This window comes from Argopecten irradians, chromosome 11 (assembly GCF_041381155.1).
Source record: "Argopecten irradians isolate NY chromosome 11, Ai_NY, whole genome shotgun sequence".
NCBI classification, from domain to species: Eukaryota; Metazoa; Mollusca; class Bivalvia; order Pectinida; family Pectinidae; genus Argopecten; species Argopecten irradians.
Window position 1 is genome coordinate 41,913,829 of NC_091144.1, and position 15,397 is coordinate 41,929,225.

Consider the following 15,397-nt stretch of genomic DNA (forward strand, 5'->3'; position numbering starts at 1 on the left):
AATATCCTGATATTTTTAAAACATATTCCACTCACCTATAGAGTCTGATGCATTGTCATTTTTGCGTTTTTCTTCTGCTAGATAACGGGAGTAAATGTATAAGAAGTAGGCTTGACTACTGCGACAATCATGGACAAAGTGGGCAGCCCTGTCATATTCCTTCAGGTCAAAGTAACTGACTGCTAGTGTGTATTGGTCATTCTCCTTCAGAAAATCCTGAAACAAGTAGAACGAGTAAGCAGAACAAATAAAATAAATGAAAATATCTTTTCTCTGCTTTAATTTTTACACTTCAACTACAAACTATGTATGAAATTTGAGACAGATTCCTATTGTACTTTCTGAGAAATAGTGGTAACAAACTTTAAAGTTGTATGGTCTATCACTTTCGCTCTTTTTGTCATAATAAAAATTGTATAGGTCCTATACACATTTTTCTCCGTCTGTCCGAGGTTTAAACTTTCGTTGGCCGGTGTGGTTAAGATGTACCGACATATTACCACATGCCCTCCACCTCTGGGTCGCGAGTTCGAATACCATGTGGGGCAGTTGCCAGGTACTGGCCGCTGGTCGGTGGTTTTTCTCCGGGTACTCCGGCTTTCCTCCACCAACAAACCTGGCACGTCCTTAAATGACCCTGGCTGTTAATAGGACGTTAAAATAATTAAACCAAATTAAACTTTCTAATTTTACCACTTTTTATTAAGTTGCAGCACTGGAAGTATTTTAATTATAAAAGTGAAAAAATCTTTTTAACGTGTACACGTAAAAAATAGGCTCGATAGATGCCGAATCATTCAAAACTCTTCCGAACATCGTCGCGACAATCTCGAAGTAACACGAGAGTTGTGAAACCAAGAGAAATGTCAACATTATTTTCATAAACAAAACACGTGGTCGACCTCAGCAGACTGGATCTACAGAGAAATTAATGCTCGCACATTACAATTTTTGATACACACAATATTGAATTACGGCAATGTGTGAATTAGATATTTCAAATACTCGCTCTGTGGACATAAACCAGCACGATTTGCTCATATTAGCCAGAAGGAAAACGTAAACAAACACATGTGCGCTTACGCTAGTTACCTGGATCACCACGTGCAGGACGTGTGGACGTCAGTCACGTGACTAGGAATTCCGACAAAACCCGAAGGTACTGAATATGACAGAGATTGAAGGCGTTTTATTCATAACCAGGAATATATGATCCCTAGATTTCGGTTCTTTATAGACTGACATATGGTTTTGGGGAGCTATATCATCAAGTTACATGTCCATATTCAAATATCAAATGTTAAAACGACATATCGTTACAGTGAAAATTACAAGAAATACAACTTTAACTATCAAAATCGTGGTTCTCAGGAGTCCCATGGGGTCAGCCCGACTATATGTTCAGTTTTGACACCACATCCAATAGACGTGTTTCAGCAAATTTGCTCTTGTCCAGTGAACATTCCTATTCCATAATTGCTCAGTTACTAAACATCACTTTATCATTGGCTATTTATTTGAAAAAGTAAGTAAATTATTTAACAGTGATTTCATTTCAAAATATTTTATTAAATCATTTGATTTGATAGGGATGACTGAGTCATGTAAATAATGATATTACTACACAGATATGAAAATGGAAAAATCTGCAAAAGGCTGAAATTTATGTTTTTTGGGGAAAATTTTATGGAATTACATATACCAGGAACCTATTTTCTGAAAGTCAAAAAGGCTGAAATCAGCCAATCAGCTGATCATCCCTGTACTACAAGATTTCCCACAACATTATTACACTGAGTAATACGAACAGTTAGCCGGTTGTCGGCATTCAGAGTGAAGCTGAAGTCTGAATATTGAATAATATGACGACAATTTTTCGGATATGGGTATAATCAATTTCAGTTACAATATTATCATGTCTAAAATAATTAAAATAAAAATAAAACAAAATAAAATAATTACCCGGTGTATCGCAGTTAGCAAATCAGCAGGCTCTGATTTCTCGAAACAAAAGTGCAGACTTAAGTCAAAACTTAAGTTTTTCTCCTTATGTAGCTTATATGAAAATTTATGACTTAAGTCAGTTTTTGACTTAAGTTTGTTTCGAGAAATTGGGGCCAATATTTCATTCAATTGCATGTTTTTAAAAGGTGAAAGCGATATTTTTCTGTACAGGAAAGCTGCTTACACCACAAAAATAAAATACTTATATGTCAATTTGTGATGGATGGCAATCGACAAATCTTTCCATCTTTGATGTTTTTACTATTGAGGCTAAAGCTTAATTTAATATCCATGACAAAACTTTTTAAGATAATAACAACAATACATTGCCTAAAAGCTATATAGACACACAAAACATTATATAAATTTATAAACATTATATGAATTTTTATAAATTTATATGAAATCAAATCTATAATGTAATAGACAAGAGGCCCAAAGGGCCTTAACGGTCATCTGACTACTTTGGCAATAGTAAAATTAATTATATATGGTGTCACTTTGTCAGGACCATGTCAGGATCATTTTCAATTTCTGTCAACAAATTTTATTTCAAACAAGAGGCCCAAGGGCCTTAACATATAGGAAATTAATTAGATATAGTGTCATGGAACCATCTTCGATTTGGGATCAACCAGAGATGTAACAATACTTTGTTGGGACCATGTCAGGATCATTTCATGCAAGTTTAAGCCAACTTGCACCGGTAGAACTTGAGAAGAAGTTCAAAATGTGTTTTCCAGATGGCGGCTTTGGTGGCCATCTCGGATTTCAGATCGACCCGAAAAAAAATAACAACACTTTGTCAGGACCATGTCAGGATCATTTCATACAAGTTTCAGCCAAATCACACCGGTAGAACTTGAGAAAAAGTTCAAAATGTGTTTTCAAGATGGCGGCTGTGGCGGCCATCTTGGATTTCAGATCAACCTGAAAAATAACAACACTTTGTCTGGACCATGTCAGGATCATTTCATGCAAGTTTCAGCCAAATCGCACCGGTACAACTTGAGAAGAAGTTCAAAATGTGTTTTCAAGATGGCGGCTGTGGCGACCATCTTGGATTTCGGATCGACCCGAAAAATAACAACACTTTGTCGGGACCATGTCAGGATCATTTCATGCAAATGTTTTTCAAAGTTTCAGCCAAATTGCACTAATAGAACTTGAGAAGAAGTTCAAAATGTGTTTTCAAGATGGCGGCTGTGGCGGCCATCTTGGATTTCGGATCGACCCGAAAAATAACAACACTCTTTGTCGGGACCATGTCAGGATCATTTCATCCAAGTTTCAGCCAAACCGCACCAGTAGAACTTGAGAAGAAGTTCAAAATGTGTTTTCAAGATGGCGACTGTTGTGGCCATCTTGAATTTCGGATCGACCCGAAAAATAACAACACTTTGTCAGGACCATGTTAGGATCATTTCATGCAAGTTTCAGCTAAATCGCACTGGTAGAACTTGAGAAGAAGTTCAAAATGTATTTTCAAGATGGCGGCTGTGGCGGCCATCTTGGATTTCGGATCAACCCGAAAAATAACAACACTTTGTTGGGACCATGTTAGGATCATCCCTTGCAAGTTTCAGCCAAATCGCACCAGTAGAACTAGAGAAGAGATTCAAAGTGTCTTTTCAAGATGGCGGCTGTGGCGGCCATCTTGGATTTCATATTGAACCGAAAAATAACAACACTTTGTCGGGACCATGTCAGGATCATTTCATGCAAGTTTCAGCCAAATCGCACTGGTAGAACTTGAGAAGAAGTTCAAAATGTGTTTTCAAGATGGCGGCTGTGGCGGCCATCTTGGATTTCGGATCGACCCGAAAAATAACAACACTTTGTCGGGACCATGTCAGGATCACTTCATGCAAGTTTCAGTTAAATCGCACTTGTAGAACTTGAGAAGAAGTTCAAAATGTGAAAAGTTAACGCACGGCGGACGGCGGACGGCGGACGACAACGGACGAAACATGAGGACTATAGGTCATCCTGACCCTTCGGGTCAGATGACCTAAAAAGTGTTAGTTTTCATTTAAATGAGATAATATGGTGAGGTCGGAAAAAATCTCCTCAAGACACGAAACTCCCAATCCAGCTGCCAGGGCAAACGTTTGAAAAATGGTGGAATCATCGATCAGTACTAGTCTTGTCCCAACAAAGAGGAACCCTACATTCCTATTTCCCGCATACACTACTGAAAACAAATAAATGTTCAAAATGTAGTATATATACCGGAAGCACATCCTCCATTAGCTTGTAAAAGATAGCTGCTATAGATATCTATATGTATAATCAGATATTATATCAGATATGCAATACGTTGGGGAAACCGGCGGTCAATCTGATTAAAATACAGATCCTTATAACCACTCCGTTAAACAAAGGATCTGACAATATCGCATAGGGGGTCACGTCCAGATGACCTTTATACCACGTGGTCTTCATATCAGATAAATTTTCTACACTTGTCACATCAATTAACAAGAGGCCCAAAGGGCCTTAACGGTCATCTGACTACCTTGGCAATGATAAAATTAATTTTATATGGTGTCACTTTGTCAGGATCATGTCAGGATCATTTTCAATTTCTTTCAACAAATTTTATTTCAAACAAGAGGCCCAAGGGCCTTAACAAGAGGCCCAAGGGCCTTAACATGTAGGAAATTAATTAGATAGAGTGTCATGGTAGCCATCTTCGATTTCGGATCGACCCGAAAAATAACAACACTTTGTTGGGACCATGTCAGGATCATTTCATGTAAGTTTCAGCCAAACCGCACCAGTAGAACTTGAGAAGAAGTTCAAAATGTGTTTTCAAGATGGCGACTGTGGCGGCCATCTTGAATTTCGGATCGACCCGAAAAATAACAACACTTTGTCAGGACCATGTTAGGATCATTTCATGCAAGTTTCAGCTAAATCGCACTTGTAGAACTTGAGAAGAAGTTCAAAATGTGAAAAATTAACGCACGACGGACAGCGCACGGCGCACGACGACGGACAAAACATGACGACTATAGGTCATCCTGACCCTTCGGGTCAGATGACCTAAAAACGATATTTCGTCCCAGTATACATATACAGTTACCTTTGTTGTGCTCTTTGGGCGAGATGACTACGTAAACCAAAATAAGTCTGACAGCTTTTTCAAACTATTTCGTCCCCAGAAATTCACTGTCAAAATTTTGCAAGTAGCAATTTGATTGGCCATTTCCAAAGGTCACCTGGACATGACCCCTAATGGGATTTTCTCAGATCCTCTTATCAAACGTAGTGATAATAAGGATCTGTATTTTAATCAGATTGACCGGCGGTCCACTCGATGTCAGAATCAACAATCATCGCTGGTCTATCAAATAGAACCAACCTGACTATCCGGTTGCCAGACATTTCAACTTACCCAGCCATAGTTGGAAAGTCATGCAGGTGATTGCAATTGAGCAATGTTCCTACTGGACACAAACCAAGCATTGATCGATCGAGAGATTCTGGATTACCTATCTACAGACCTGCTATCCCAAGGGCATTAATGAACGTTAAATATATATATATTACAAACTGACATCAATTGATCACTCTTTTCAATTGCTACTTCCAGCATTTTCCCGTTCTTTTCTACGTTTTTTTGTCCTTTGCATGTGCTGCCCGGCAAAAGGCGACTAAATTTAGGACTTTGCTCCTTTGCACACACACACCGAGGAGATAGGTGACTAATATAAATTTGCAACCTAAACAAGTGAGCACTAAATATTTCAATTTCGACACACATTTGACGTCACACGTGGCACGATCTCCAGCCACCGCTCATATTGTAGCATTCTGCTGAACAGCATGGCTACTTTTTGGTAGATCCGGCCTTCAGCTGCCACTTGCCGAAAGGTAAATTGCGCTCCATTATGCTGTTAAATATTTGACTTCTTTTATTGCCCCGTTTTACTGTTCGTGTCATATCATGTAATCGTGTTCGTTTTGTAAGTCTTGATAAAGGGGCAGGTCGCCTTGAAAATTTGACAATTTTTTTTGTCCACACGATTGGAATTACTTGCTTGTCCCATTATCAGATATAAAATAGAGATGTCTAAGTTACTACTTATAAGTGTATTAGTTTAAGAGTTTAAGCATGCTATACTGAAGATTCAACATTATATAATGGCCTGTTAGACGCCAGTTTCTCAGATTACGCTGCATAAATATGAAAACATGAAGATGAGTAATTTTACCTGTTGTTTTTTAGGCACATACAGGGGTACATCTTCCAAACATAAAAGTTGTGGAGTTGCCAATCTCTCTAATACATGTTTCTGGTATAATATACTTACGGGGTCGTAAGTCAAAACAAGGGGATGAATAAATCGTAAACCTCATGGATGTTCATCATTGTATGTACTTAGTCGAAAAATGTACTCTCCGTGCATATAAATGTACTCTCGGTGTATATAAATGTACTCTCAGTGTTTATAAATGTACTCTCAGTGCATATAAATGTACTCTCAGTGTATATAAATGTACTCTCAGTGTATATGTTCTCTCAGTGTATATAAATGTACTCTCAGTGTATATAAATGTACTCTCAGTGTATATATTTTTATGTACTCCCAGTGTATATAAATGTACTCTCAGTGCATATAAATGTACTCTCAGTGTATATAAATGTACTCTCAGTGCATATAAATGTACTCTCAGTGCATATAAATGTACTCTCAGTGTATATAAATGTACTCTCAGTGCATATAAATGTACTCTCAGTGTATATAAATGTACTCTCAGTGCATATAAATGTACTCTCAGTGTATATAAATGTACTCTCAGTGCATATAAATGTACTCTCAGTGTATATAAATGTACTCTCAGTGTATATAAATGTACTCTCAGTGTATATAAATGTACTCTCAGTGTATGTAAATGTACTCTCATGTGTATGTAAATGTACTCTCAGTGTATGTAAATGTACTCTCAGTGATGTAAATGTACTCTCAGTGCATGTAAATGTACTCTCAGTGCATGTAAATGTACTCTCATATATAATGTACTCTCAGTGCATATAAATGTACTCTCAGTATTAAATGTACTCTCAGTGCATATAAATGTACTCTCAGTGATATAAATAAATGTACTCTCAGTGCATATAAATGTACTCTCAGTGCATATAAATGTACTCTCAGTGCATATAAATGTACTCTCAGTGTATATAAATGTACTCTCAGTGTATATAAATGTACTCTCAGTGTATATAAATGTACTCTCAGTGTATATAAATGTACTCTCAGTGTATATAAATGTACTCTCAGTGTATGTAAATGTACTCTCAGTGTATATAAATGTACTCTCAGTGTATATAAATGTACTCTCTACTCTCAGTGTATATAAATGTACTCTCAGTGTATGTAAATGTACTCTCAGTGTATGTAAATGTACTCTCAGTGTATGTAAATGTACTCTCAGTGCATGTAAATGTACTCTCAGTGCATGTAAATGTACTCTCAGTGCATGTAAATGTACTCTCAGTGTATATAAATGTACTCTCAGTGCATGTAAATGTACTCTCAGTGCATATAAATGTACTCTCAGTGTATATAAATGCCTTAAATACTCTCAGTGCATATAAATGTACTCTCAGTGTATATAAATGTACTCTCAGTGTATATATAAATGTACTCTCAGTGCATATAAATGTACTCTCAGTGTATATAAATGTACTCTCAGTGCATATAAATGTACTCTCAGTGTATATAAATGTACTCTCAGTGCATATAAATGTACTCTCAGTGTATATAAATGTACTCTCAGTGTATATAAATGTACTCTCAGTGCATATAAATGTACTCTCAGTGCATATAAATGTACTCTCAGTGCATATAAATGTACTCTCAGTGCATATAAATGTACTCTCAGTGCATATAAATGTACTCTCAGTGCATATAAATGTACTCTCAGTGCATATAAATGTACTCTCAGTGTATATAAATGTACTCTCAGTGCATATAAATGTACTCTCAGTGCATATAAATGTACTCTCAGTGTATATAAATGTACTCTCAGTGTATATAAATGTACTCTCAGTGTATATAAATGTACTCTCAGTGCAATAAAGTATATGTATCATGTATATAAATGTACTCTCAGTGTATATAATGTACTCTCAGTGTATATAAATGTACTCTCAGTGCATATAAATGTACTCTCAGTGTATATAAATGTACTCTCAGTGTATATAAATGTACTCTCAGTGTATATAAATGTACTCTCAGTGTATATAAATGTACTCTCAGTGTATATAAATGTACTCTCAGTGTATATATAAATGTACTCTCAGTGTATATAAATGTACTCTCAGTGTGTATATAAATGTACTCTCAGTGTATATAAATGTACTCTCAGTGTATATAAATGTACTCTCAGTGTATATAAATGTACTCTCAGTGTATATAAATGTACTCTCAGTGTATATAAATGTACTCTCAGTGTATATAAATGTACTCTCAGTGTATATAAATGTACTCTCAGTGTATATAAATGTACTCTCAGTGTATATAAATGTACTCTCAGTGCATATAAATGTACTCTCAGTGCATATAAATGTACTCTCAGTGCATATAAATGTACTCTCAGTGTATATAAATGTACTCTCAGTGCATATAAATGTACTCTCAGTGTATATAAATGTACTCTATAAAAATGTATCTAAATATACTCTCAGTGATAAATGTACTCTCAGTGTATATAAATGTACTCTCAGTGCATATAAATGTACTCTCAGTGCATATAAATGTACTCTCAGTGTATATAAATGTACTCTCAGTGTATATAAATGTACTCTCAGTGCATATAAATGTACTCTCAGTGTATATAAATGTACTCTCAGTGTATATAAATGTACTCTCAGTGTATATAAATGTACTCTCAGTGTATATAAATGTACTCTCAGTGTATATAAATGTACTCTCAGTGTATGTAAATGTACTCTCAGTGTATATAAATGTACTCTCAGTGTATATAAATGTACTCTCAGTGTATATAAATGTACTCTCAGTGTATATAAATGTATCTCTCTAGTGCATATAAATGTACTCTCAGTGCATATAAATGTACTCTCAGTGCATATAAATGTACTCTCAGTGCATATAAATGTACTCTCAGTATATAAATGTACTCTCAGTGCATATAAATGTACTCTCAGTGCATATAAATGTACTCTCAGTGCATATAAATGTACTCTCAGTGCATATAAATGTACTCTCAGTGCATATAAATGTACTCTCAGTGTATATAAATGTACTCTCAGTGTATATAAATGTACTCTCAGTGCATATAAATGTACTCTCAGTGTACTCTCAGTGCATATAAATGTACTCTCAGTGTATATAAATGTACTCTCAGTGTATATAAATGTACTCTCAGTGCATATAAATGTACTCTCAGTGCAAATAAATGTACTCTCAGTGTATATAAATGTACTCTCAGTGCATATAAATGTACTCTCAGTGCATATAAATGTACTCTCAGTGCATATAAATGTACTCTCAGTGTATATAAATGTACTCTCAGTGTATATAAATGTACTCTCAGTGTATATAAAGGGTATATCAGATTCACCTGTTGAATATATTGACGATGTTTGGAGACAAGGCATATGTTTTCTGCAACACTGACTGTACATGTATATTAGATTACAACTTTCGCTAACTTTCTTCAGAAAATGCACACAGACTTCCATAAGGCAACTATTATCAGTATCAAGAGGTTATGAAAACGATCGTAATTAATCATTTGGGGAGATTTTTACTGCGATTCTGCACATCGTCATTTTCATCAATATCAAGAGGTTATGAGAAGGATCGGTTTGGGAAAAGATCAACTTTAAATATCAAACTTACATCTCTGTCTTGATGTCTTAGTTGTGATGGCTCCACCTGAATTTCCAAACCATATGACATTTCAGCAGCCCTTAAAACAGAATCACATATTAAGTAAATGAGATTTAATTACAAAATGTAACTGGAGTACAACGATAGATCTACTTTTCAAGACATAGTGGTACCATATTCGTCGTAATTTGCTAAAGTAAATAAAGTAATAATGCAAAAAGCACACACAAAATATGGACCTCGAGTGCTAAATCAAAGTACTGTAAGTACTCAAGGAGGTGTTATTCAAAATCATGAAAAAGACATGTATATAATGGTCCCAATTTCAAAACTGTATGGTATTTTATCTAAAAGAGTGAGTCCAACACGATAGTTCCTTCCAGTAAGCTGATTTTTTAATCAGATAGTTGTTGACATGTTTCGACTCTAGGCGAGTCATCCTCAGAACAACAATCAATCAATAGTGACGTCATGGATACGCGTGTAAACAACAAAAATTGTTGACGTCATAGAGAGTACACAAAATCTTGGCAATGATCTAGCTGTACTGATAAACATAGTTTTATATAATAGAATAGTACAATTGGATATATTCTAAATATTAGTCCATAATCATTTTATAAAAATACCTGTAAGTACTGAAAAAGACCAGAAGGTTTATCTAAGAGATATTAGCTAACTATGTGATTAATTTTGTGTAGAAACATAGAAAAAATAATACAATAGTGAAGAGATAAACAAAGCGGCAATGCGAAAAAGCCACTAAAGATGACATTCTAATAAAATTGTCAGTTCATATCAATATGAAATAAAGGACGAATCCTGTTGTGCGTGTATGCACAGATATTGTGTCCTATCATTAAAACCTTGTACATGGAAGACAAGTTATATGTTAGCGCATATTGTTAGTTTCGAATGTTTAGACCAGAAGGTTCTGTGGTGTCTAAGAAAGCAATGTAAGATTCCTCGGTACAGAGCCTGATGTTGATGTTGGTTTCCGTTTGTGTTAGTCCCGTAATGGTGATGTCATTTGGGCTGTGATCTCCAGTGGTAAAGTGATGTGATACTGGTTTGAATTTATTTCCCTGTTTGATATCCGCAAAATGTGCGTTGAAACGTTCCCTGATGCTGTTGGAAGTTTGGCCAACATATTGCATCCTGCATCTACGGCACTGTATTAGATAGATGGCACTTTTAGTTTTGCAAGTGATGCTGCCGCGTATTTTAATTTTCTTGCCATTGGTGTTGCTGGTAGCTTCCTTGCACGTTAGCATATGGGGACAGTCGGCATGGTTTGTGACAAGGTTGACTGCCTAGGACCGGTTTGGTAGTTGCCACATCTGCTCTAACTAATTATATATAAGATGTCCTTGAGACTTTGCGGTCTTTTGCACGTGACCATTGCGAGATGTTTGTTTTGGTTTGGCGATACGCTTCTGTTTTTCTGAAGAATCCCTTCATGGTCTCGTAGTATTTGTTTCAAGTGTACGAGGCCTGGTTCATATTTGGTTATGAATGGAACAAACTTCTGTGTCAAGGTTGTGGATTCGGCTAAAAGTTGGTCTCGTTCTGTTTCTCTGGCTTTTTGAAAGGCTGTGTCCAATAGTGCGCGAGGGTAACCTCGGTCACGGAAAAATGGAAAAAGTGACTTTCCATGTTTTTCAAAGTCCTCTTTAAGGGTGCAGATACGACGTACTCTTTGAAATTGTCCAAAAGGTATGTTTTTAATCTGGTGTTTCGGATGGGTTGATGTGAAGTGTAAATACAGATGTGCATCTGTTGGTTTGGTGTAATGAGTTGTGCGTAGGGTGCCATCCTCCTCCTTAATAACGGTTGTGTCCAAAAAGTGGATTTGGTGTGTATCCATCTCGTATGTCAACCTAATTGTTGGATGGAAACGGTTTAGACTTTCCATGAAATCGGCAAGCACCTCGCAAGAGGAAGTCCACATCAGGAAAACATCGTCGATGTACCGCCACCATACGAGTGGTTTGAAGATTTCTTGTTGCAAGAATCTCTTTTCAAGATGATCCATGAAGAGGATGGCATAATTAGGAGCACATATGGTTCCCATGCTTGTGCCTTGTTTTTGTAGGTAAAATTTTTCATTAAATTTGAAGCAATTCTTGCTGAGAAAGAAGTGTAGAAAGCGTAAAAGAATCCAGGTTGGGGGATTACTTTGATTGTTGTTGTTAAGGGCTTCTTTGACCGCTAGTATGCCATCGCGGTGTGGGATGGAAGTGTATAGTGATGAAACGTCAGCCGTGACTAGGTAACTGTTTGGTGGTATCTTGCCCAGAATCCTGTTGAGAAAATCCTTGGTATCCTTGATATAGGAGTCTACCCCTTTAGCTAAAGGTTTGATGAAGTGATCCACTGTAGCTGATAGTTTCTCCGTGGGTTCACCTGATGCAGATACAATAGGTCTGGGCAAGGCAAATGTACGTAAATCTGTTCGAGTCTTTATTTATGTTCAGAATTAATATGTAAATATTTTCAGACACAATCATGTTTAGTGATTGCATTTGGTATCGATCGTCAGCCTTTTTCTCAAACAGATTCACGTGTCGATCCAACGTAAACAAGAATCTAACATTGGAACTTTGTTTTGTTACTAAACAATTAAAATCGATTTATAACTTCAAAAATAATTACTTGTTGTTCGTTTCAAGTGTTAATAATTTACGTTTTGATCAAAAGAAGGAAATGATATTGCCTGTTCACATGTATAGGGGGGTCAAACAGAGGTGCAAAATGCCATCTCCCCCTAATCCATTACTCCGATTATTTGAATATTTTCTTCTGGGAAATGCCTTATTCAAATAAGCAGAATCTTCTGTATAGTCAAATCTACTGGCAGGCGATCAATTCTCGCCAAGTACCCATTCTCGCCATCGCATGTGTATCTGGTTATTAAAGGGACATGAACCTTAAATAAGTTGTTCTGTATGCTTAGATATGGTTTTCAGATGTTTATTGAATATTTTATTACAATGATTGCTTATCTAAAACGACAGGAAAACATGGGGAATACCTACCTCAAAAATGATAAAAATAGACCATCATATTCTATTTTTGGAACACAAAACGAAAGCTGGCCGAAAGCGAGGTTATAATGAACAACAAACTTGCTGACATGACAAGGAATATTTGTTTTCCACATTTTAAGATTATTTTCTAATTTACGATGGTTGACAAATGAAGTTTAAGCCATATTTGTTATAAAACAATTTGTATTTAGCGTAAGAATAATGTCAAAAGTCAAACGAGACTTTTCATTCAACAGGGCACCGCGAAGTGAGGTTCCTGACTTAAGAATGGTCGTTATGTTTGTTTTGGACAAAAATATTATTAAAATGCATGTATACACATGTATGAAATAATTGAAACCCACAAAAATAATATTGAAAATTATGCCAGAGTGATTTTCTGAGGCAGTGCTCAGTAACACATACATAGTTGTAGGCGCCATTTGTACGTATACCCAGGCGATAAGTAAAGTAGGCGACCGGTACGTATATTCCGGTTCTAGAAATTACGGTATATATATGTATTATAGACACATCAAATTATTCAATTCGTTCTGTTTATATTAATGCTACACACATAGATTGTATGTATCTTAGTTTATTATTCACATACATGTATATGTAATCGTCTAAATCGCGTCGTTTTGATTATTTTGGAGAATAATCTGGATAACGATAGCAAGAAGCAAATGATGGGCACTAGCAAATTGTTTTCACAGCTATATCAGAGAAAATATAAAGATTGATTGTTTTGACATTATCCACTTCCTGTCTACGTTACATGCACATAAACCTGCACACAGGGACTTGTAACGTAGGTTTTGAGAAAGTCTGCTGTGTATACATGTGTACTATATACTACATAAAAGGACAAGGGAACCAACGACTCGTTTGGAAGAGGTACACCTGCCTCTACAAAAGTCGCCCGTATTCCGTCAAACATGGATAAATATGTACATATTTAATACCAATATATTCTTAAATAAATTTTCGACATGGAAAACACAACTTCAAACACGAAATAATATATTAACATACCTTTATTTCACTATGAACGTGGAAAATGCAGTCAGATATCACCAATGTCGTTTTGCATGTCCACTGAAATCTAGGTTAAACACGTTTGTGTGGATATTGTGTACCCCATACCCGGACCCGGACTGGAAATACCATATACCCGGTGTCTGTACACTAAAAGCTACAATATCAATGTAGTAACGGTCAAGTACAACATTAGAGTCTCCATTTAAGTTAGATTCTTCAATTAATGATACATGCATCTCAAATAAAGGTTCTTCTAAGAACCTTAACCGTGAAACTTAATTTATACAGAGTCTGAGTACAGAATTTCAGTGCAGTATCGGGTAAGATCGAGTACAGGAAAAGGTACCCATCATCAATTACAATATAGCGGATTATACGAACAAGAGTCGAGTGCTGGATAAAAAAGTGTGATTCATCGCTTAGCTGTTGGATTGGATTAATGAAAGAGTTATCAGAGATAGCCTATGTGTATTTGCAAAAAGAAAATATCACCAGAAAGTGAAATGAATGCATACAAAATTTGCTACAAGGGAATATGAGTGCTTTTGACCTAGCTAGATTTTACTGGACAGGCAAAACGACATTGGTGATATCTGACTGCATTTTCCACGTTCATAGTGAAATAAAGGTATGTTAATATATTATTTCGTGTTTGAAGTTGTGTTTTCCATGTCGAAAATTTATTTAACAATATATTGGTATTAAATATGTACATATTTATCCATGTTTGATGGAATACGGGCGACTTTTGTAGAGGCAGGTGTACCTCTTCCAAGCGAGTCGTTGGTTCCCTTGTCCTTTTATATAGTATATAGTACACATGTATACACAGCAGACTTTCTCACAACCTACGTTACAAGTCCCTGTGAACCTGCACGTAAGTGCGGACAGTTACGTACGGTTTCGTGAAACGCCCTTAAAATTTACGTACACGTAAAGATACGTGCACGTAAATCCTACGTGTACCCGTAAAGTTACGTATGCTTTGTGAAACGGTACCCTGGTAGATAGTGTGTCCAACCAGTTTTGGTAAGATTTTGGTTGAATTCGTCATGCCGTTGAGTAATGTTAATTACAAACCATTTAGCGCTATTCATGAGTTTTCTCTGTGAGCATTCTCTTGTTGCACGAATCAAATCAAATTTGATCTTTGAAATAGGTGGAAGATCAAGATCCTGAAAAGTTGAAATGTCCGCCATATTCTCCAATATTTCCTCCAAAACTCTGAAGCACTTGAACGCTTGTCACAAGAGCATGTTGACTAGGTGTTAAGCGTCTTAATGACGAAGAATTCAGTAAAAGCCATTATTTCAAGTAGGCCTATAAATCCTGGCGGACCTGCAGTTTTTTATAAGGCCTGTGAGGGCTTTGTCAATGCTCGTCTGAAAACAATATAAAATCATCATGTCCGTCTTTAATTAATAAACGAACAACTAGGTCCAACCAGTCAAACCG

The 15,397-nt window shown here is 36.2% G+C and overlaps 1 protein-coding gene across 2 annotated transcripts in view; it reads right to left on the minus strand.

Annotated features, from left to right (window-relative positions):
• The window catches only part of LOC138335602 (cell division cycle protein 23 homolog), an 85,634-nt gene extending 70,452 nt beyond the window's left edge, over nt 1-15,182 (minus strand). For both annotated transcript variants that reach the window (XM_069284773.1, XM_069284772.1), the window contains exons 1-3: nt 15,023-15,182; nt 9,879-9,948; nt 36-216 (exon numbers count right to left, since the gene is read on the minus strand). In XM_069284773.1, coding sequence (XP_069140874.1) covers nt 36-216; nt 9,879-9,948; nt 15,023-15,141 — 370 coding nt within the window. In that variant the 5' untranslated portion in view covers nt 15,142-15,182. The remainder of the gene's footprint in view (nt 1-35; nt 217-9,878; nt 9,949-15,022) is intronic.
• Nucleotides 15,183-15,397: the final 215 nt, after the last annotated feature.